At 45.7% G+C, this 24,774-nt stretch overlaps 1 protein-coding gene across 1 annotated transcript in view; it reads left to right on the forward strand.

The window, feature by feature from the left end:
- The first annotated feature begins 8,516 nt into the window (after nt 1-8,516).
- Nucleotides 8,517-24,774, forward strand: part of LOC111953305 (tyrosine-protein kinase yes) — a 37,662-nt gene continuing 21,404 nt past the window's right edge. Inside the window, exons 1-2 of the mRNA XM_023972499.2 lie at nt 8,517-9,062; nt 22,751-23,038. Coding sequence (XP_023828267.1) covers nt 22,759-23,038 — 280 coding nt within the window. The 5' untranslated portion in view covers nt 8,517-9,062; nt 22,751-22,758. The remainder of the gene's footprint in view (nt 9,063-22,750; nt 23,039-24,774) is intronic.

The raw sequence follows: 24,774 nt of genomic DNA on the forward strand, positions 1-24,774 counted from the left end.
AGCTAATGGGGATCCATAATAAATACAAATATGTGGTGTCAGAAGAGTGGAGAATGTTGGGTCGGTGAAAGTGACTCGAAGTGGAATAGTGTAGATTTTTTGCATTTCTGCCATCCAGAGGGAACGTGCGCTCCACACCATGTGACTGGGGACAAGAACTGTGACTTGCTTTCCTCTCCTGAGCAGGGCGCCGTTGAAATGAGTGATAACTGGAGTTAACTGTTGAGGAGGATCAACTGGTGTCTGTGATGCTCGCCGTTTGGTGCGACGCAGACCCGGTGAAGAGCATGATGAAACAGAGAAAACAGTGTCTGCACTACTGAGTTTTGATGAAGAGTCTATCAGATAAAGAAGAAGAAGAAGCTTCACAAGAGACATCTCAAATGGGAGATGTATAAAACATAATTGATGCAATTTCAATGTTGTTTGAGTTGCTTTGTGTATCACCCAATTGTTTAGGGGGTAGATCAGCTTTAATATTGCAGATAGATTGCTTAGTTTCATCAAACAAACACCTGATTGGTTTGGTAGCTGACAAAAAGGCTACGCTGCGTACGCACTACGGCGTTACGGAAGCGTTTAGATGCCGAAATTCAATTGGGAATGCAAATGGTAAAATGATAAATTAATATCATGTTTCCGACTGCTTTTCCTCAATGGGAATGCATTTTTGTGACAAAATTCTAATTGAAATGCAAAAAATATATAATCCGATCCAGATTCAGATTGTTTAATAGTCACATAGTCCTGCATGTTGGAGCTCGGAGGCTAAGTGAAATAAAACAATGAAAATGTTAAGAAAAAACAAAGATATAAATATAAATAGCACTATATACATAACAACAACTGATGCAGTGATGAATAAATACACGCCCACTGGGGTGGAGGCAGAGTAAAGACTGTTGAGGGGGTGGGGTAGAGGGGGGAAATGACCATAGGGGGAGCAGCAGGCAGACTAAATTACCATTGAGGGGTGTGGGGACCAAGTGAAAATAAACATTTCCAAAAAAATTATATATACACACATATTACAAACTGCAACAGTGATGAATGTCATTGGGTTGGGGCAGAGTAAAAGTTGTTAAGGGGAGCAGAGGTAAGGTAAGTGACTGTTGAGGGGTGGGTACTAGGGAGAGTAGGTATCTGACTAGTGGTGGCTTTTCAGCAGCCTGATGGTCTGGGGGTAGAACTATTGGCCAGTCTTCCAGTTTTCGCCATGATGCTCCTTTACTGCCCGCGTTTGAGTGATGGAAGCAGGGAGAAAAGGGCGTGGCTGAGGTGGCTGGGTTCCCTGATGATCTTCTTTTTTTTTTTTTACAATTTTATTTCACCTTTATTTAACCAGGTAGGCCAGTTGAGAACAAGTTCTCATTACAACTGCGACTGGCCGATAAAGCAAAGCAGTGCGACAAAAACACAGAGTTACGCATAAACAAACGTACAGTCAATAAACAAATAGACAAATCTATGCACATTGAGTGCAAATGTAGAAGAGTAGGGAGGTAAGGCAATAAATAGGCCATAGAGGCTATAATTACAATTTAGCATTAACACTGGAGAAGTAGATGTGCAGATGATGTGCAAGTAGAGATACTGGGGTGCAAAAGAGCAAGAGATAAATAAAATATGGGGATGAGGTAGTTGAGTGTGCTATTTACAGATTGGCTGTGTACAGGTACAGTGATCGGTAAGCTGCTCTGACAGCTGATGCTTAAGTTAGAGAGGAGATATAAGTCTCCAGCTTCAGTGATTTTTGCAATTCGTTCCAGTCATTGGCAGCAGAGAACTGGAAGGAAAGGTGGCCAAAGTAAGTGTTGGCTTTGGGGCTGACCAGGAAATATACGCTCTGGAGCGTGGTGCTACGGGTGGGTGTTGCTATGGTGACCAGTGAGCTAAGATAAGGCGGGCTTTACCTAGCAAAGACTTATAGATAACCTGGAGCCCGTGGTTGGCGACGAATATCTAGTGAGGCGCAGCCAACGAGAGCATACAGGTCAAGTGCGGGGGGGTATATGAGGCTTTGGTCACAAAACGGATGCACTGTGATAGACAGTTTGCTGAGTAGAGTGTTGGAGGCTATTTTGTAAATGACATCACCAAAGTCAAGGATCGGTAGGATAGTCAGTTTTACGAAGGTATGTTTGGCATTATGAGTGAAGGAGGCTTTGTTGCGAAATATGAAGCCAATTCTAGATTTAATTTTGGATTGGAGATGCTTAATGTGAGTGATAGGAGATGTGAGTGATATTTGTTCTCAAGGTACATAATCCAATTTAATTATATTCCTCAGTTGCAAACCAGAATTGTAAGATCTGATCGAATGAAACAGACGGAGGCGGCTAAAATAGTCAAAAGGTTTATTCACGGGAACGTTCTAAAGTCAAGAATACAAACAATTCATTTATACCTTGATCTTCTCACGCCCACACATTCACACAACCATACGCACACACATGTCCTGCTACCCAGCCGACAGAGATTAGTGACCTTGTCCTTGAGCCGTACTCCCCGTTCTCTCCCAAATCTCTAGTCAGGTCGGCACCAAGCTCAGACAGTCAGTGTTTAAAATACCATAAAGACATATTGTCTTTACCCTAATTCTGACTAGGACTACACATTTATTGATTATGATTTTATACATTCTAATCAATTTCATACAATTATATGTTTCAGGGCGGAATATTCTAATCATTCAATTAACAGATAATTCTCACCTATCAGTGAGTCTTGAAGGAGAGTTTACAGTCTAACCAGACACCTAGGTATTTGTAGTTGTCCACATATTCTAAATCAGAACCGTCCAGAGTAGTGATGCTAGTCGGCCGGGTGGGTTCAGAAAACAGTCGGTTGAAGAGCATGCATTTAGTTTTACTAACATTTAAAAGCAGTTGGAGGCCGGAAGGAGTGTTGTATGGCATTGAAGCTTGTTTGAAGGCTTGTTAACACAGTGTCCAAAGAAGGGCCAGATGTATACAGAATGGTGTCGTCTGCGTAGAGGTGGATCAGAGAATCACCAGCAGCAAGAGCAACATCATTGATATATAGAGAAAAGAGTCGGTCCGAGAATTGAACCCTGTGGCACCCCCATAGAGACTGCCAGAGGTCCAGACAACAGGCCCTTCGATTTGACACACTGAACTCTATCTGAGAGAGTAGTTGGTGAACCAGGCGAGGCAGTCATTTGAGAAACCAAGGCTATTGAGTCTGCCGATAAGAATGCAGTGATTGACAGAGTCGCAAGCCTTAGCCAGGTCGATGAAGACGGCTGCACAGTACTGTCTTTTATCGATGGCAGTTATGATATCGTTTAGGACCTTGAGCGTGGCTGAGGTGCACCCATGATCAGCTTGTAAACCAGATTGCATAACGGAGAAGGTACGGTGGGATTCGAAATGGTCGGTGATCTGTTTGTTAACTTGTCTTTCAAAGATTTTAGAAAGGCAGGATGGATAAAGGTCTATAACAGTTTGGGTCTAGAGTGTCTCTAGACACTCTAGAAAGAGAGGGTCCAGATTGTCTAGCCCGGCTGATTTGTAGGGATCCAGATTTTGCAGCTCTTTCAGAACATCAGCTGTCTGGATTTGGTGATTAAGGGGGGGGCGGGGGGGGTTGGCAAGCATGCTTGCAGGGGTACAGAGCTGTTGCCGGGTAGGTAGCCATGGTGGAAAAGCATGGCAGCCGTAAAAAAAGCTTATTAGAATGAGACGATTTACGTAGATTTATCGGGCTCGACAGTGTTCCTAGCCTCAGTGCATGGGCAAGTGTGGAAGAGTGCTCTTATTCTCCAATGACTTTACAGTGTCCCGAAACTTCTGGATAATTAGAATGCCTACAGGATTGCAATTATGTTTGGAAAAAGCTAGCCCTTAACTCCTAACTGTATATGGTTCTGGACTTCCCCGGAAAAGTATGCATATCAGCTGGGGGCTATTCCGATTGCCTAATGCAGAACTGCCACAGGATGTTTGTGCTGTCAAGAGGAAGTCAGAATCTGGGGGGTGAACCAGAGGGTTATAATTCTGTTCTTAGTTCTAGCCATTTTGTGAATTGGGGCATGCGTTTTAATGAGATGGCGAGGGAAAAGCACTTTTAAGAGCAACCAGGCATCCTCTTAACGACGATAGATGAGGTCAATATCCTTCCAGATACCGCGGGCCAGGTGGTTAGAATAGCTCTCGCCTTGGAAGGTCAGGGAGCGTTTGGACAGTGAAAGGGTGTCGTTACCCACAAACCGTCACGCACGCAGGCCAATAGCAATGATTACTGAGATCTGGTTAAAAGACCAGCAGAGGTATTTTAGTGGGCAAGGTGCAGATGATATCTAAAGGGTGCCATGGTTATGGATTTAGGGTCTGTGACCTGTAGTTCCTTGATAATTTGTGAGAGAGTTGAGGCATTCCTATTTAGATGCTTAGGACGAGCCGGGTGTTAAGCATATCCGCAGTTATCACTAACAGTACCAAACTCGGAAGATAAAGCGTGGCAATCCAATGCACATATGGTCCAGGGCACAGCTCGGGCTGACGCGGTCTATAACAACGCCAACGGTGAGAGACTGTTTCGGGGAAGGTGGATTTTTTCTAAAATAGAAGCGTTGAATGTTGGCACAGACCTGATAGTATGAATAACTCGGCAGGCTATCTCTGCATAGATTGAAACATACGGCCCCCTTTCTGCAGTTCTATACTGTCGAAATGTTATAGTAAGGGATGGAAAATTTCAGTTTTGTGGTGGCCTTCCTAAGCCATGATTCAGACACGGCTAGACATCAGTTGGAGAAGTGTGCTTAAAGCAGTGAATAAAACAAACTTAGGGAGGCTTCTAATGTTAACATGCATGAAACCAAGGCTTTTACGGTTACAGAAGTCAACAAATGAGAGCGCCTGGGCAATGGGAGTGGTGCTGGGCGCTGCAGGGCCTGGGTTAACCTCTACATCACCAGAGGAACAGAAGAGGAGTATGATAAGGGTACGGCTAAAGGCTATAAGAACTGGTCGTCTAGTGCGTTCGGAACAGAGAGTAAAATGAGCAGATATCTTGGCGCGGAAAAATAGATTCAAGGCATGATGTACAGACAAGGGTATGGTAGGATGTGAGTACAGTAGAAGTAAACCTAAGCATTGAGTGACGATGAGAGGTTTTGTCTCTAGAGGCACCAGTTAAGACCAGATGAGGTCACCGCATGTGTGGGGGGGTGGAACAAAAGGGCTATCTAAGGCATATTGGTCAGGGTTAGGGGCTCTACAGCGAAATAAGACAATAATCACAGCTCCACGCGAGGTGCCACGGCTCACCGCACTCATAGCAGCGTCTCTGATCGGGGTCCAGCAGCCGCTGGCGTCGTCGGTTTGGGTCACTCTCCCGCTTCACAGCCTCGGCTGGTTCCGTCCGGGCCCCCTTCAGCTCCTCGCCTCTCTTTGTGTTGGTTGCCCCCCTTTAGCCGTACCCTCCTCTCTCCGCTCGGGCCCCTCTCAGCAGGTCCTGGGTGTTCTGGTGAATTTCCACCGCTGTCAGCAATTCCTCCAGGCTCTGGGGGTTCTGCATGCTCACCGTCTTCTTCATCTCGTAGGGCAGGGCCCGAAGTAATTTATCCAGGAAGAGTTTGTCAAGCATCGGGAGGGACGGTACTTCCGTCAGTAGCCAGCCCTTGGTCAGCCGCACCAGGTCGCTCATCTGCGCACGGGGGGAAAGTGTGGGGTCAAAGGCCCAGTCGTGGACCAGTTGTTCACTGCGTGCGAGATTGAACCCATAATGGCTTAGTATCTCCTGTTTGAGTCCCTCATAATTCGCGGCCTAGTCAGTGTTCAAATCAAAGTAGGCCTTCTGGGCCTTCCCAGAGAGGTAGGGTGCCAACAGGCTGGCCCACTGGGGCTTGGGCCATCCTTCCCGCTGTGCCATCCTCTTGAAGGTGCACAGATACGACTCCACGTCATCTTCCTCCCTTAACTGAACCAAGAACTGATTCGGACCAGACTCCTGAGCCCTCCCAACCTCCAACTAGGCTACCTCCGCTACCAGTCTGCGGTTTTGTTGGTACTGCTCCTCCAGCGCTTGCTCCTGGAGAGCCTGTTGCTTCAGCTGGCTGAGGATGAACTGAGCCACCAGTTCCTCCATGGTAATCTCTGCACACTCGACCCCACGGCACCCAAATCAATTGAGTTGCCCGCATTCTCCACCATATGTGGTAAACCGTGGTGTGTTGGGTGGAGTATGCAGAGATTGACACAGATAGGGAGGCTTTAGTCCGCAAAAACAACTTTACTAAGACAGAAAATAAATAAAAAAAGTCACCCACTTTTTCACAAAGGAAGGTGGGTGTAGTCGCGAGTGGTGGAAATTAACCTGTTTGTTTAGTCCTAGTAAAATAGGCAAATTTGTCTCCCCTAACATTGTTACTTAATATCTTCATAGAAAATTCTGAGTGTTTACATTTCGCTCCTCTTTTAGCCGACATTTAATCAATGCAGGCAAACTTTTAGCAAGCTATTCATACTAAATCAAATCAAATGTATTTATATAGCCCTTCTTACATCAGCTGATATATCAAAGTGCTGTACAGAAACCCAGCCTAAAATCACAAACAGCAAGCAATGCAGGTGTAGAAGCACGGTGGCTAGGAAAAACTCCCTAGAAAGGCCGAAACCTAGGAAGAAACCTAGAGAGGGACCAGGCTATGAGGGGTGGCCAGTCCTCTTCTGGCTGTGCCGGGTGGAGATTATAACAGAACATGGCCAAGATGTTCAAATGTTCATAAATGACCAGCATGGTCAAATAATAGTAATCACAGTGAACAGGTCAGGGTTCCATAGCCGCAGGCAGAACAGTTGAAACTGGAGCAGCAGCACGGCCAGGTGGACTGGGGACAACAAGGAGTCATCATGCCAGGTAGTCCTGAAGCATGGTCCTAGGGCTCAGGTCCTCCGAGAGAGAGAAAGAAAGAGAGAATTAGAGAGAGCATACTTCAATTCACACAGGACACCGGATAAGACAGGAGAAATAATCCAGATATAACAGACTGACCCTAGCCCCCCGACACATAAACTACTGCAGCATAAATACTTGAGGCTGAATCAGTTGTCCCTGCCCCGTCTGGTGCCAGGTCCAACAGATGCAGCTTCAGGCTCAGCAGCCTTGTCTCCCCATCCCCATACCCCTGAACCAGCCCTACTCCCAACTGAAGAAGGAGGTGAGCAGCATTGTGTTGAATGACATGTCAGTTGACATAATTGCAGGTACTGCAATGCATTGAGTACAGGAATGTAATTCTCCAGTCAGGAAAAATATCACTTGACACAAAGGCAGGCAATATCAGAGCCTTAAAAGAAGAGATGCAGGCTCTTAGAGATGGATGGGAGTCTCTCCTGTCTGAGGCAACACTGATCGCTACACAAGTGGATGTTGTACCTCAATGTAGCAAGGAACACAGACAAAAGAGGAAAAAGAAGAGAATCCATGATGAGACCTCTCAAGAGGAGACAGGTCAGGACAGTGCAGCAATGGTGTTTCGGAACACAGTGTTTTTTTTTACTGCTATGGCCAACATCATAAGTGACTTGGACACAAGGTTCCACACCACTGTAAAAATTGTAGAATAATTTTCTGCTGTTCTGAAAGTGGGGCAGATTAGTGAGGATAAAGCCCGTTCTGTGTGCCAACCACTGATGACAAACTATTCCAGAGATCTTACTCCTGAGTTTAAAAATGAAGTAAGACACCTGAACACTCTATATGCTGACACTTTCCCCCCTAACTTGGTCTCCTGAATGCAATTTGTAAGATGCAGCCGCAAAGCATTTTTGGAGAAGTGTGGATTGCTTTACGTATATTTTGCATACTGCCTTTGACTGTTGCTGGTGGTGAGAGAGCTTTCAGTAAGCTAAAACTGATAAAAAACAATTTGAGGTCCATTATGTCCCAGGACAGGCTTTGCAGTCTTGCCATTCTGTCAATTGAAAGTCAGTTAGCTAGAAAGCTGGACTTCAAAGACTTCATCAGTGAGCACATTTCTTATAGTTTAGTATTGTATTTTTGTAATATTGTACATTTTATATTGTAAATGTGTACTGGTTTAGCAGTGTAAATATGTATAGTGCACAATGTCTGGTGTGATGCATTGTTTTATTGATGATGTAGATGATGTTTTGTTGTGGTGTGTTGTTTTGTTCCTGTTTGGATCACAGGAAGACTAGTGGCTGCCTTGGCTGCAGCTAATAGGGATCTTAATAAAATACTAAATACTAATACTTGGATTTAATTAAATGATGTATTAGGCCTCAGTGCCTCAACAGCAGCAGACAAGAAGAGTCAGTGGGGCGCCCGGTGGATTTTGAGAAGATTGGCCCTTGGCCCCTGTAGCAAAAGATGTAACCACTTCCACACTCAAACAGTAGAAAGGTAGGCAAACCACTGATACAGTATTCCGATATTAGGCGATACTGCCAGTAGAAGGCGATAGAAGACCAGTTTTGGAGAGAGAATTATATTAATCTTTAATACACAAATCCCTTGAAAGCCACACACACGGCATACAGACACATTTTTGGTTCACAAAATTACTTCTTCCTTTCAATGTTTTGTTTATACATTTGTTGTTGTTGCTATATTCACTTGAGTCTGTGATGATCGTCTAACGATCTAGACACGGGTCTGCAGGATTGATATCTCCAACTGCGGCGTCATTTACTGGATTCGCGTCGGCCATGTTGTAGTGGGGGTTGATGCAAGTTTAGAGGTAGTAAGTGTAGCTACAGGAGCTGGGTTAGCCTACTTTTGGTGACTTATTTTGTCATGTCGCTGGATACATTTTGCTGGGGTTTTATTCATTAAGGCGTTCTGTCTGTGTCAACTCCTTTAATTTCTTTATCATTCGTTTTGCTTTGATTTAACTTCATTGTTATTTCATTCACCGAGGACAAAAACGATTGAGAAAGACCTGTGTTGGAGGGAGGCGGGATGGGGGCGACTGTGATTTCCATGTTGGAATACTAGCTGATTTTTCGTTGAACCCAGAAATAAATTGGAAATACAAACACAAGCGACACAAGATCGTGAATTTCTAAAAGGTAAGATTTTTTAAATTAGAAAAATAAGTTGACAATCCAATAACCCAATGATGGGCCCCACCAGTCCTCTGATAGGATCGATTTTCCAGAGCATTGTCTGCATATATTTGTTCTGACCTAAAGAATTGCGGTAAATATAGCCTATTATTAAAGGTACATTAAATTCGTATAAAGTGTTGAGTTTAAATATGTTTTTGGAGACCAACACAGGCCTACTGTAGTTCACTCTCTGGTGTGAACATGTAGACTAATTGACGTTTTAATTGTAGGTTACGACTTTGACGTCCCCAAAGACAGCATTTTATTTAACGTCTTATATATAAGACGTTAAGTGAAATAATGCATTTCTCAAACGCCGACAAAACAATTGTTTCTTGTTGGACAATCAAGCTAGTCCAGTTTGCTGGAGGGTAACTTAGTGTCCGATAACGCAAGACGGCTGTTCCAATACAGAACACATGGAACAGCTAGCTGAAGTAGCAACACTAGCATTGTCTGGACTCTCACCTCATGGTTGGTAACAAATCATATTCCTGATACTAGTTAATTGAGATAAAGCAACTAAGTGTGTGTTATGGAATGTGATTGTGGTTAGCTGAATAATGTGCATCTGGAGGCTACACGTAGCCCATGATTGCCAGTACTGAGCGTAAATAAATTAATGACCTCCAATTATATTTACTTATAGGCCTACAGTAGTAATCCCTGAATGCATAGGTTATTTTGGTAGAAGGGGATAGAGTACCAACCCCATAAAAACTTACCAACTCCACACCACGTTAAAAATATCTGAGGCATATGCTTGAGTTTGTTAATAATAACACTTCCACATCCGATGTTGGAGTGGTGTCAGTTAAATGGAGAGAACCACCGACTGACTGTTGTTGCTGGGACTAAACCACTATGTCTAAAAGGTCCAAGGCCTCTAAGCATTGTAATGTCTACGGTTGGCCTCGGGATTCAGAGCAACCTAGACCAGCCCAAAGTGTGACCCCCTAGGCTAGAACATAGATCAAAATCAAATAAAATGTTATTTGTCACATACACATGGTTAGCAGATGTTAATGTGAGTGTAGTGAAATGCTTGTGCTTCTAGTTCCGACAGTGCAGTAATATCTAACAAGTAATCTAACAATTCCCCAGCAACAACTTAATACACACAAATCTAAAGGGGTGAATGAGAATATGTACATATAAGGCTGAGCGGCATAGGCAAGGTGATAGTATAATTTCTATTTATTTATTTATCTGTTATTTTACCAGGTAAGTTGACTGAGAACACGTTCTCATTTACAGCAACGACCTGGGGAATAGTTACAGGGGAGAGGAGGGGGATGAAAGAGCCAATTGTAAAACTGGGGATTATTAGGTGACCGTGATGGTTTGAGGGCCAGATTGGGAATTTACAGTATGTATTGGGAAAATACAGTATATTAATGTGATATGATATGAGTAATGTAAGATATGTAAACATCATTAAAGTGACATTATTTAGAGTGGCATTGTATAAAGTGACTAGTGATCCATTTATTAAAGTGGCCAGTGTAGGCAGCAGCCTCTCTGAGTTAGTGATTGCTGTTTAGCAGTCTGATAGCCTTGAGACAGAAGCTGTTTTTCAGTCTCTCGGTCCCAGCTTTGATGTACCTGTACTGACCTCGCCTTCTGGATGGTAGCGGTGTGAACAGGCAGTGGCTCAGGTGGTTGATGTCCTTGATGATCTTTTTGGCCTTCCTGTGACATCGGGTGCTGTAGGTGTCATAGAGGGCACACAGTAAAAATAAGTGTTAGTTTAGCTCCGATAGAGTTGAATTCAACACTGTTTCAGATACCATTTGGTCCCAGTCTACATAGTTTTAAAGTTACTCTACAGGTAGTGTCACAATTTCAGAGTTAATTTTCATTCCACTGAATTTAGTTGAATTTACACTGCAACGACTGCATAATTTTACACTCTGATTTAATTCCGACACTAGAGCTCATTGACTCCTCATAATGTTGAAAATACTCATCCTGGGTTAAAATAAGTCAACACTGTAATTTTTACACCAACTTTTTTACTGTGCAGGTAGTTTGCCCCCGGTGATGCGTTGTGCAGAGCGCACCACCCTCTGGAGAGCCTTGCAGTTGAGGGCGGTGCAGTTACCGTACCAGGCTGTGATACAGCCCGACAGGATGCTCTCGATTGTGTATCTGTAAAAGTTTGAGGGTTTTGGGTGACAAGCCACTCTGTGTGAGTGGACCATTTCAGTTTCTCTGTGATGTATACGCCTAGGAACTTAACTTTCCACCTTGTCCACTGTTGTGCCTTCGATGTGGATAGGGGGGGTGCTCCCTCTCCTGTTTCCTGAAGTCCACGATCATCTCCTTTAAAAAAAAAAAATGTTGAGTGAGAGGTTGTTTTCCTGACACCACACTCCAAGTGCCCTCACCACCTCGCTGTAGGCTGTCTTGCTGTTGTTGGTAATCAAGCCCACTACTGTTGTCGTCTGCAAACTTGATGATTGCGTTGGAGGCATGCATGGCCACACAGTCGTGGGTGAACAGGGAGTACAGGAGGGGGCTGAGCAAGCACCCTTGTGGGGTCCCAGTGTTGAGGGTCAGCGAAGTGGAGATGTTGTTTCCTACCTTCACCACCTTGGGGGGGGGGGCGTCAGAAAGTCCAGGACCCAATTGCACAGGGCAGGGTTGGGACCAAGGGCCTCCAGCTTGATGATGAGTTTGGAGGGTACTATGGTGTTGAATGCTGAGTTGTAGTCAATGAACAGCATTCTTACATAGGTATTTTTTTTGTCCAGATGGGTTAGGGCAGTGTGATGGCGATTGTGTCGTCTGTGGACCGGTTGGGGCGGTATACAGACTACGCCATCACACTGCCCTATCCCATCTGGACAAAAGGAATACCTATGTAAGAATATGTACAAAGAGAGCGATGCACCCTCTTGGATGAGCTGACCATGGCTGGTATTGGATGCATTAAGCCGAGTGGGCTCATGTTTTGTACCAACATTAGCCTGTTTGTCAGCTTAATGTCCCCTAGCATTCACTGGAGTTGGTACTTGCGTTGCTCTATGTGATATCGGTTGCACTTAATGTTATGGTACAGTAATGACCAGGTATTTAGGCTACGAAGAAACAGGAGTGTAACCTCACAATAATAACATATGCCCTAAGAAAAATTCTAAGCCACTGTGATTGAAGAATGAGAACGCCTCTCTCTTACAGTAGGTCATGACTGGAGATACATGGCTGGCTCTCGTTCTCTAGACCAGGGGTATTCAACTCTTACCCTATGAGGTCCGGAGCCTGCTGTTTTTCTGTTCTACCTGATAAATAATTGCACCCACCTGGTGTCCCAGGTCTAAATCTGGCCCTGATTTAGAGGGGAGCAATGAGAAAACGCAGTGGAACTGATTTCTAGGTCCAGAGTTGAGTTTGATAGCTCTAGACAGCCAGTGGGAATGTGGTCATGTCATGCTCTATGCCTGTGCCTTGAAGCCAGAATCTCACTTGGATCTGGGACAGATACTGCATATTGAAGAGTTGAGGAGCATGTGGAAGACCTTCTGTGAGCTGTTGGTAAACTGTTCCAGCTGGGCAATGGCAGAGCGGGGACGTATGTACTAGGCACCAGCGGGGGGGAAAAACGGCTTGAAATTGGGAGGGACTACCTGAACTTCAATAAAACATGCCATCATTTTCGTTTTGCTACTGTGTACACACAAAAATATGACCCTTGTCCTTGGTGATTCCATGGTAGTATAACAGAAAGTATAACAGAGAGATAATTGCCAAGTATGGAACCATTGAAATTGAGTGAACTCATACCAGGGAGCCTATTTTTGAAGTAAGTAGCATAGGATATAGCTTAATCTTATTAGCCCTACTGCAATACCACAGTTGTGTACATTGGTGTGACAGAGTGCACACAGTGTGTGAAGGAATGCTTAGTAATGGTGAGGTCACTGAAGTTACCACATCACACATTGGCACTCAGGGCAACCCCTGAGTGAGAAGTAGGCGTTGATAGTTTAAACCGCTTCTCTCTGACTTACTGTGGTCACCTCCCGCTACTAAAATAGCTCGTACACACTCGTGTGAACTCCTGCCTTTAGGTAGTCCTCCAGGGCCAGCCTTATAGAATGAGTCCTGTGTCTACTGTCGAGCCTGAGACCTGGCTATGAGTAAGCTTCAGCTGACCCATGTGTTGGCAGATGCGTAGCCAGGTATTCTGTGAGGCTGGCAGCCTGGTACAGCTCCAGAGGTGGAGAGATGTCTTGCCAACAGTAGGCTATGGGGTGTTTGAACAGAGTAACAGATCCTTAATAATCACAGCCACATTTTAGACTGCTTCTTGCTTTAAAATTCATGTAAGGCCTAGTCTCGCATGCCACACTTGTGAGAGACTACATTAGGCCTAATTCTGTATTCATGCTGATAGACTATGGTATCAAAGCAAAGTGATGTTCCAATTTCCTTCCTTTTAATATTTATTGAAGCTACAGTAGCAATAGGCATATACTCTTTGATATTGTACAACTGCACTTTCCCATGGGCAGTGTAACCCTTGCCTCGTCTTCCTCCAATGGCGTCTGCTGGCAGTTTTAAGCATGGTAAAGCTCTCAGGACCCTCCCTGTCTACAGTCTTGGTGTCAGTTGCTAACAGCTGTCCACTTCAAGGGTGGGGCTACTCACAGACCCCTAGTTGCTGTGGAAACTCCCAGCATCAAACCTTAGGGGTGGTTATCCTTGCGTAACAATGTGTCAATCAATGTCCCTGTTACTAACTGATATTTAACAGTGTATGCATGTCATTTCACCTGCAGCTTTCATTTATGTCAGGCATCAGTTTTATGTCTTAAGTTACCCTGGTTGGTAACAAAAACCATGTCCCAGAAGTTCCAGAACCACATGGTTGACTGATATCCATCAGCTAACCAGTTTTAGCCTGTTTCTTTCCCACTCCTTGTCTCATGTCTATCTCCCTGGTAGGAGGAGCAAATAGAGGTCTCTTGGCTGTATTGAGTGGGTGTATTCATCGGAGTTTCCGTAGCGTGCACATGTCTTTGTGTGTGCAAGTGCGCTGGTGTGTAGGCTATCATATGTGCTTGCGTTTTTTTTTTGGTTTGCGTGTTTCTGCCTGCCTGCATTCCTCTCAGTGAAAGATACATCAGGTGGTCTGGAACACAAAGGCCCGGGCGGAAGGACGTCCGGGCCAGAGTGATCTGTTCATTTCTCACTGATCATCCCAGCACTCCCTCCATTTCAGTACAGGGGATTGATGTCCCTCTTAGCTATGAGCTCTAGCTGGGGTGCCAGTCTGTTTCTGCTCTCTTGACAGTTCCACGAGGACTTGTCATGCCAAACAATGACAGCAATTGAGTTGGAAAAAACACAAACAGATCTGAGTCCAGATCTGGGACTATCAGGCCAGTCCTCAAACAGCTCTACCTGCTGCTCTGTCATGTCATTTTCAGCATGATGGAGCGAATCCTAAGTAAAATTTTCACTTAGTAGTCATGCGTTGATGACGTGGAAGTTAGGATTCACCCCAATGTGATCGGCTTGTCGAGCGGAAGTCTGATGCAGACTCCAGAGTAGGGTGAAGTTGCTCCTAGATGCTGATCTTGGGTCAGTTTAGCATTTTCCCCACAATGGTTAAGGTTATGATTTGGGGAGGGGAAGCTGATCCTAAATCTGTACCTAGGGGAAACTTCACCCCAGAGCCAGAAGTCCACTCTCCAGGCTGTTTCAGCCCAGGGCCTTTCTGTGGAATTCCCAGTTCTTTCCAACTCAGTCAGGAGAGGAATGGGCCAGGGTGTAGGATTGAATACACAGAACCGTTTACTATAGTTCAGTTTTGCCATGTTCAGCAGAATAAGAGAAGACATCTCATTCTGATTGAATGCCGTTTTTGATACTGTTTGACATTATCTCTGCAGAATATTCCGATTCTGAGATTTTAGAGTAAGCACATCAAATCCCTTTTTGCCCAAACTGACTATGGAAGTGTATTCTCCTCTGTTTTGATGTGGATTTGGGGTGGCAATTTTTTTTGAATCCTCTACGATTGAAACTGTCATCGCGTGACTAGAATCTTTATTGGTCTGCATCCAAAGATGACTGGAGTAAAGTGAACTGAATAACACAGTGCAGACTACCAACTGATTTAAATCTATACAGCTTTAAATAATAGCTCCTAGCTATGTTACCTCTCCAGCCCTGACCCACCAATCTGGGCTGACCTTTGGGATCACACTGAAGGGTCCCACTTGGGCCCTTTAATCTTATGTGTTCTGTGAGGCCTGAGTCCTAGGTAAGGTGAGCACACCAGGGATGAGGAGGTCAAGGATCAGAGGTCAAGGAGCCTCAGGTGGAGGTGTAACTTCGCGTCCCTCTCTGTGGAATGTATGAAGGGCATACTGTGCAGCTAAAGCGACTTCAGGGTGAAGTTTCCCCTAGGTACAGATCTAGGATCAGCTTCCCCTCCCCAATCCTTAGAGGGGAAAATGAGAAACTGACCCAAGTTAAGCATCTAGGGGCAACTTCACCCTACACCAGCTAAATCATTCCAAATATACTAGGGTATAGTCAGTGCCAAAAGATCCCTATGCAAAGCAGGTCTATACTTTTGAGGACAAAATGTGTAGGTTTTTCCTCCGCCTGCTACATAGCGTGGTATTTTCTGTCTTTTTATTCCTGACGCTTTCGCTGTCTCAAATCACAAAATGCTTTTGATTTAGACAGCTGGAAGTATGCACAAACTTTGACCTAGTTTCGAAAGGACACATTTCTATTTCGGCATCATGTAACGGGCTGTAATGAAACAGCTCCTGAGAAGTCTTGAGTTTCTCCCCGACAAGACAACACCTATGGTCTGCATTTCTACCGTCTCCCCTTCAGATCAGACAGAGGAAATGTTTGAGGGACGTAACACCTCAACTTTTCCTATTCCGCCAGCTTGCTACATTAGACGAGACTACTGGAAATCCTTTCACGTGTGTGTAGTGGTATGCTGTTATATGCTCAAGGCAACGGGACGCCGTCAGTAATTAGAACTAGGGCTGCGCGATGTGGCAAATGTTTGACGGTATTTTATGTTTTTTGAATCATAAAAGTTGTACATTTGCTTCATGAGTAGTGCCCGCCCACAGGGTGGAAACGAATACATTCAAAGTGGCTTTTAATGGGTCTTTCTCCATTCTGATTTGTTTTATACGGTTCAAACGAATTCCCAGCAGTTTCAGCAATTTCTGCACTCATTTGAGATCATTTCCACACTGCCGTGTAGGGCTGCACGATATGGGCAAACAATCTAGGACTTATTTCTAACCACATTTTGAAATTGCGATTTGACTTGCGATTTAGAGCAAAACACTTGGGTGGAATCATGGAAATAAAACTATTGTTCTAATTCTATAGTTAGAATATAATAGTGGGCACTTTGAATACAGTGTTTGACATGACGACGAATTCAAATGCCAGGGAGGAGTTATTGTTACAGGATAAGAACCAAAGTGCTGATAACTGTTTCTCAGTGGACCCAATAATCTTTGCCTACTTTATTAATTAGCTTTTTTATTAGCTACTTCATGTAGCTAACATTCATGCTTTGCATGTTCCTCTTTGATTGAGAAGATACTGTTGCACAAACAACATGTTGATTTAGGTCTGCACCATCACTGGTATTTTCAGGCCGTATAGCTAATTGCGTTTGCTCTGACTCAGTACATTTATTAGCTAGCTAACTATCGATTAGCGTTAGCGGCTAACAAGATTTAGGCCTAACTTGCCAAGAAAAGACAAACTAGCAGCTTGTAGATATAAGAAACACAAAGTAAGAGTACATTTAGAGCACTAGTGGATTCATATTAAGAAGCAAAGTGAAAACCACAACGTTGTCATCATTGTTGCATGTGCTGCGTTGACCATGCAGACTGAATGCAAGTGTCTCGCGGTCGAGGAACAACAAATGCACTCCTTGAGTGACAGGAGGCGGGGCGGGGCTAGGTCTGTGTGGAAAGCGGCGGAGAGAGATGACTCAAGTAGCGAAGTAAACTATAAAAATGGACGTTACACACGGCTTATCACCTTTAACAAACCAAACATTCAAGTACCGTTATAGAAGGTAAAGTAAACACCCAAACCGGTCCGTGCAACAATACCGGTATATCGTAAAATACAGTTTACCGCCCAGCCCTAATGTTTCAGTAGCCTGTCCACGAGAGATTACGTAATTATAACCGTAACAATCTCCATGGTTCGTCATGTTATATGTTGCATCTCGACTATTCCTATAATCTCATTCAAACCCAATAAAATCTCAGTCCTACCCAATCAAACCTAGGAGCTGGAGTCGGAAGACCTTAAGAGAAAGAGAGTGGACATGGTGGTCTGGTCAGACTAAAATATCATCTTTCTGGAGGTGTAGGCCTAGATCACTCAACTCTAGACCAATAATTTTGAAGGCATGTACATGCAAGTATACATGTACTGTAAGTGAACATGGGGATACATGAGAAGCACTTAACATTTAGAGAGAATTATCTTCAGCATAGTCTACATTGTGATCAATGTAGCGTAGATGACATTGCAACGCATTCCTATCAAAGAGTACAAAGCATGTGTGCAGGTTGCTCTCTCGCTCTGGCTTCGCTCTCTCTCTCTGGCTCCTCTCTCTCTCTCTGGCTCCTCTCGCTTGCTCTCTGGCTCCTTTCGCTCGCTCTCTCTCTGGCTCCTTTCGCTCGCTCTCTCTCTGGCTCCGCTCGCTCTCTCTCTGGCTCCGCTCGCTCTCTCTCTGGCTCCTCTCTCGCCGCTCTCTTCTCTGGCTCTTCGCTCGCTCTCTTCTCTGGCTCTCTCGCTCGCTCTCTCTGCTCTTCTCTCGCTCGCTCTCTCTCTGGCTCTTCGCTCGCTCTCTCTCTGGCTCCTCTCGCTCTCTCTCTCTTCTGGCTCCTCTCGCTCTCTCTCCTCTCTGGCTCCTCTCGCTCTCTCTCTCTCTGGCTCTCTCGCCTCTCTCTCTCTGGCCCTCTCGCTCTCGTCTCTCTCTCTCTGGCTCCTCTCGCTCCTCTCTCTCTCTCTGGCTCCTCTCGCGCTCTCTCTCTCTCCTCTGGCTCCTCTCGCGCTCTCCTCTCTCTGGCTCCTCTCGCGCTCCTCTCTCTCTCCTCTCGCTCCCTTCTCTGGCTCTCTCGCGCTCTCTCTCTCTCTGGCTCCCTCTCGCGCTCTCTCTCTCTCTGGCTCCTCTCGCGCTCTCTCTCTCTCTGGCTCCTCTCCGCGCTCTCTCTCTCTCTGGCTCTCTCGCGCTCTCTCTCTCTGGCTCCTCTCGCGCTCTCTCTCTCTCTGGCCTCTCGCGCTCTCTCTCTCTCTGGCTCCTCTCGCGTTCTCTTCTTGCTCCTCTCGCGCTCTCTCTCTCTCTGGCTCCTCTCGCGCTCTCTCTCTCTTGGCTCGCTCTGCGCTCGCTCCTCTCTGGCTCCTTCGGCTCCTCGCTCTCTGGCTCCTCTCGCTCTCTGCTCTCTCGGGCTCGCTCGCTCTCTGGCTCGCCGCTCTCTGGCTCCGCTCGCTCTTCTGGCTCGCTCGCTCTCTGGCTCCAGCTCGCTCGCTCTCTGGCTCCTCTCGCTCTCTGCTCTCTGGCTCGCTCGCTCTCTGGCTCCTGCTGCTCTTGGCTCCGGCTCGCTCTCTGTCCGCTCGCTCTCTGGCTCTCTGGCTCGCTCGGCTCTGCTCGCTGCTCTCTCTGGCTCCTCCGCTCTGCTCTCTGGCTCTCGCCTCGCTCTCGCTCTGGCTCCGCTCGCTCTCTCTCTGGTCCGCTCGCTCTCTCTCTGGCTCCGCTCGCTCTCTCGCTCTCCTCCGCTATCCCTTTCTGCTCCGCCTCGCTCTTCTCTGGCTTCCGCTCGCTTCTCTCTTGCTCCGCTCGCCTCCTCTGGCTCCCTCTCCGCTCGCTCGCTCTCGGCTCCTCTGTCGCTCTGCTCCTCTCTGGCTCTCTCGCTCGCTCGCTCTCTGGGTCCTCTCGCTCGCTTCCTCTCTGGTCCTCTCGCTTCGCTCGCTCTCTCTCTCTGGCTCCTCTCGCTCTCTGGCTCCTCTCGCTCTCTGGCTCCGCTCGCTCTCTGGCTCCGCTCGCTCTCTGGCTCCGCTCGCTCGCTCGCTCTCTGGCTCCGCTCTCTGGCTCCGCTCGCTCGCTCTCTGGCTCCTCTCGCTCGCTCTATGGCTCCTCTCGCTCGCTCTATGGCTCCTCTCGCTCGCTCTCTGGCTCGCTGGCTCCTCTCGCTCGCTCTCTGGCTCCGCTCGCTCGCTCTCTGGCTCCGCTCGCTCGCTCTCTGGCTCCGCTCGCTCGCTCGCTCTCTGTGTGACTTTTCTCAGCTGGCTCTTCTCTGTGCTGACAGTCACCCATGTGAGAGGATTTGGCACAATGTCCCATTCCCAGCCTGTGTCTCTCTTTGATACACACACACACAAATACTAATGTCATTTTATCTCTACATTCATAGCAAATGTCTCTCCCTCCCACTTTGCCATGCAATGGAGTTTTGCTTCGCTTATCGGCATTTGTGTAAGAGGGAGGGCTATAGGGATTAGTGTGTGGGGTGAAAGAATGACACAAGATGGAAAAACAATCACTTGTAATACTGTACTTGGCCTATTCATGGCAATATGAACCTGCTTCAGTCTCCCCATTTACTTAGGATAGGATAAGTGTTATGCTTAGGCCATGGCGGGTTAGTGAAGGGGCTTTTAAAATGGCACTGGTGTGAATGCTTGGATCATAAGATCATGTTTCCCTCCTCTGCTATCTGTTTATATAAATGCACCAGAGGAACGTGTGTGTGTGTGTGTGTGTGTGTATACACACACAGTCGGGTGCTGCTGTATATACACTGCCTCTCCAACTTTACATATCAGTGTCACTGCCAGCCCGAAACCAATCCAGTCCGTTTCCTCTGAGAGACGGAGGTCACTATACACTGAGTATATCAAACATTAAGATTACTTTCCTAATATTGAGTTGTAGCCTCTTTTGCCATCTGAACAGCCTCAGTTAGTCGGGGCATGGACTCTACGTGGTGTCCAAAGCGTTCCACAGGGATGCTGGCCCCTGTTGACTCCAATGCTTCCCACAGTTGTGTCAAGTTGGCTGGATGACCTTTTGGGTGGTGGACTATTGTTGATACACAAGGGAAACTGTTGAGCGTGAAAAACCCAGCAGCGTTGCAGTTCTTGACACAAACCGGTGCGCCTGGCGCCTACTACCATACCCCGTTCAAAGGCACTTAGATATTTTGTCTTGCCCGTTCACACTCTGAATGGCACACATACGCAATCCATGTCTCAAAGGTTAAATAAGGATTTTTAACCATCTCCTACCCTTCATCTACACTGCATTTTTAAAGGGGATTTAACAAGTGACAACAATAAGGGATCATAGACTGAGCAGGTGAAAGCTATGTCATGGAAAGAGCAGGTGTTCTTAATGTTTGGTATACTCTGTGTATGACCAAATGTGACGTAAGGGCAGAGTTGGCGAATGGTTAACTGTGTTTTGTTGAGACAAATAAATCCTAGAACAGATGGTCTGTGTTTTATTGAGATGTCGTAAAAGCTAGGATGCAGGCTGCAGCTATATGACCAGGATGTAGGCCTGGAACTGTGCTTTTATGGTGTGGCAAGTTAAGCGCTGACCCTGAGTCTCTGGGCCACTTCATTCTGATGGTGAACTTCAAACCCCACAATCAACCAACCCAACCTCTCTTACCCTCCAGGAGACCAGCATACCATCTCAAGTTAAAGGGGAGAGTGGGTTAGACTCCCTTAAAGTGAGGGCTGGTTCCATATTCATGTGGCTGACAAGAATTTCTTGGCCTCCGATCTGAACATCTGAGATTAGACTTATATGAACCGTATCTTCCTTCTCATTTGACTTAATGTAGGCCTATTAGCTACGACTGACCACTCTTAGATCAGTTTTATAGAGATCTATCAACACGCGACTCGAGCCATAGCATGAAATGTACTCGGTGTACAATTTTATTTGAGCAAAGTGCCCTGATTTCTTGTGAAGTCTTCTTGCGGTTTGCCCCCGTTTTTGTTGTTCTACATGGCAGCTCGGCAGCTGAAAAACTCAGTGACCTTCTGCCATTCCCCTTTTCTCTGTCTCTGTCTACTAGACCAGTGTTTCACAGTCATACGGATGCAAAATTCTGTTAACTTTCCCAAAATTCACAGGTTTTCCAGAAAGCTCAGTTTGAATATTGCTGTGATCAGGAGCGAATGAGCAGGATTATTTTTGGGGAAATGTGCCTGTATAAGTCCCCAGGACGTTGCTAACTGACAGGTCCCTCAGATAGTCAGTTCAAACTGATTTTAGTCAGCTCTCAAGTGTAAATCGAAGTTCTCAAGTTATGAAATCACCAACCTTGTTTGCCAACCCCATGTCCCCTTAACAGCCATTCGTAGTTACAAACAAGCCGAGCTAGCGAGCTTGAGATTTCGAAGAAGGTTCACAATTTCGTGGAAGTCTAGCCATGTAACGAAAACGATTGAGAGGCATGGCTGTAACCCTCTCAGACTAGGGCAGCTGTTTCCAGATTAGTCAAAACATCCCCTGACTGGAGCATATTTACGTGGCCTTCTCTTCACAAAGGGAATACCTCGAGGTAACACTGACCAATTCTGTTGAGAGGGAAGAATGAGAACAATGCAGATGGTGAACACGCCAGTATAGAAGTGTTGCTTTTTCGGGACATAATGGTTTGACATAAGAGTTGCTGGTGATTTTAAGGCATGCGTGCCGATTCTTCACCCTTCTCCCGAAGTATGTAGGCTACTTGCACACTTTCTTGCATGGATTGAGGCAAGGTGGAAACTCTCTCTCCTGCCAATGCTTACACCAATCTTATGCTTTTAAATCCACGACGGGGAGTGTGCAAGTGCACACTTGTGGAGAATTGGGACATAGCCTAATGTACTTTGAGTTTTTAAATGGCTGGTGACCATGTGTTGCAACCATTATTGTGACGGTTTGACCCACACAAAAAAGCAGCAAATGTAAAACCTGCGTTTCCCAGAATTCTTACTATTTGCATCAGGATGGCTTTTCATCTGCTGTCAGTTGGATATTCATGTAATAAACATGTTATCTCCTAAAGTCATACAGATAAACACAACGTCTCTAAACCCACTTATAAAATGTTTAGACCGTCAATCGGTATAACATGATGTATGTACTTTGCATAGGATACACTAGACTAGTTCTGTCGTATGTGTATGAATGAACGAGATCACGTTTTTTGATTATGACCGCGAGTGACGCTCTACAACCAAATCATTTCAGATCAGATTTAGGATTTTTTTGTCCTAGATATACAGCATCTGTACTCATGGCTTTAGCCATGACATAAAAGTACATCATATAGTTTGTCCAACAAAAAAAAGGTTTACAAATGTACATTTTTATAGACGTACTATTCTCTAGGTTGTGGCTACAGTGGTAGTCGACGTCTCATTAATGGAATCATTCTAACCAGTTTGTATGCTGTAATTCTTAATCATTTGTAAGCTCTTAGGCTGAGTGTGCGGAGGTGGGAAGGGAAAAAAGCTATCACACATCTATGCCAACGGTGACTGACACAGGAGTGAATATTCAGTCCTGTGGATTTGTTTCTGTCCTGTCCTGAAACTAAGCTCTTGACTTTGTTTCTCTCTAGACGTGACCATGGGCTGCATCAAGAGTAAAGAGGACAAGGGGCCTACCATGAAGTACCGCCCGGATAACGCTCCGGTCTCAGATGTCATCGGCCCCCACGTGGGCCACTACGGGCCCGACCCCACCCAGCTGCAGCAGAACCAGCCGTCCTCCACGGGGCCCGCTGCAGGTTTCAACCCCCACGCCATCACCCCCTTCGGAGGAGCTTCCTCCATCATGACCCCCTTCGGAGGGGCTTCCACCTCCTTCTCCGGCGCTCTGCCCGGCACGTTCCCCGGTGCCGTCTCAGGTGAGACTTGCCTATATTATCCACACGATCCTAACTTGAGATCTTCAAGCAGAGCCTACATAAAAAATGTTTGCGCAAATCACACGTTGACATCAATGGATGATTTGTGAGATGCGTTTGTGTGCGTGTAGATTTCAAGTGTGCATTTCCTTACGCACCTGTATGCCTTTCTATCGTAACTACAGTAAAGCAGAACGCGGGGGATAAAAGAAAGATGCCGGATTGGCACACATTCAACATCTGTATTGGGGTTGACATCCATACAAGCATTTTACTCCGATTTTTACCTCAACATAGTGTGAAATACACACATAAACAATAGCCTAAATGTCTGCAAATTTACTTGGCATTTCCATTGTTTTGGTCTAGTGCCATTGTCCTCTTTACCGCATCGATACTATATAAGTACTCTAAAGTTTGCCATTTGAAACTTCTATAGTTCCTTCACAAGGACCCATATACTTATTCCCCACAACAGAATAGCTGCTGATCTGACAACTCCAATATCTAGAGTCACTCCAAAGTCCACCTGCCATTGCGTTTCAGATGATTCAAATCCAGTGGTCTCTCACCATCTCCCTCTTAAAGCGTCAGCATGCTTCAGTTTGGCTGGCACCCAGCTGAACTCGACTAGCTGAACCGAATGAGTATGCTGGCATACCTTTGCTTGAAAAATGAGAAAAAAGCGGCAATAATACTGTTTGTCCATTTTGAGATGCCATAGCCAGTATACACTTCCTCAAAGTAGTCAGAATGACTAAGATAACTCAAATCTGTCATTAATTTTGACGTTTTTGCCAAAGAGATCTTTTACATCTAACTAAGCTGTTTGGTGCAGTATTTTTCAATGAACAAATTTTGTGCATGAAAATGAGTTCTTGTTGACTTTAATGAAGAATCCCTACTGTTGACCAATCACTGACGAAGGGGCGTAGACTTCGGCTTGCCTCCAGGAAAGAATTTGTGTGCTTGAACAGACGAAAAAACCCTCACTGAATTCAAAAACGACCAAAAAACGTCACAAAATGTCGTCATATAATATATGCACAAACTCTACCAAACTGCCGTTTGGGACACATCCTATGACACCCCTCATAGGGAGCTCATATTCATCGTACTCACTGCTGAACAACCAAGCTGCCAAACCCAATCCCGTTATCTGGCCCAGGAACTCAATACTGCGCCACTGTTTTGGCCCGGAAGCACGCAGTATTGAGTTCGTGATTAAGATGTCCTTCAATCACGTTGTCCATAGGTGTCATTAGCAACAAATCAACAACGATTGATTTTTAAAGGTGGCAGGGAGACTAATCAATCTGATAAGGTCCCAAAGAGCAGTGAGATGAGATTGAGCTCTCCTGTTTAGGTGGGATTAGGTTTGTAATCCCCCTCTTTGTTGGATTATCTGCTCGTGTGTGTGTGTGGGGGGGGGTTACATGGCACGGTATTGAGTTCCTGGACCAGATCATGGGATTGGTTTTGGCAGTTTGGTTGTTCAGCAATGTGTACGATGAATATGAGCTCCCCATGAGGGGTGTCATAGGGAAGAGGGTGCCATTTGGGACACATCCTATGTCGGTGTTTCCCAAAAACACCTGATTCAAGCAGGTGTGCTTGTCTGGGGCCGCAACAAAAATATGTACTTTTGGGAGTGCTTGAGGACCGGCGTTGGGAAACACTGCTCTATGTAGTGCACTACTTTTGAGCAGAGCCCTAAGGGCACTATATAGGTAATG

The sequence above is a fragment of the Salvelinus sp. IW2-2015 genome, linkage group LG27 (assembly GCF_002910315.2).
Source record: "Salvelinus sp. IW2-2015 linkage group LG27, ASM291031v2, whole genome shotgun sequence".
Classification (NCBI taxonomy): Eukaryota; Metazoa; Chordata; class Actinopteri; order Salmoniformes; family Salmonidae; genus Salvelinus; species Salvelinus sp. IW2-2015.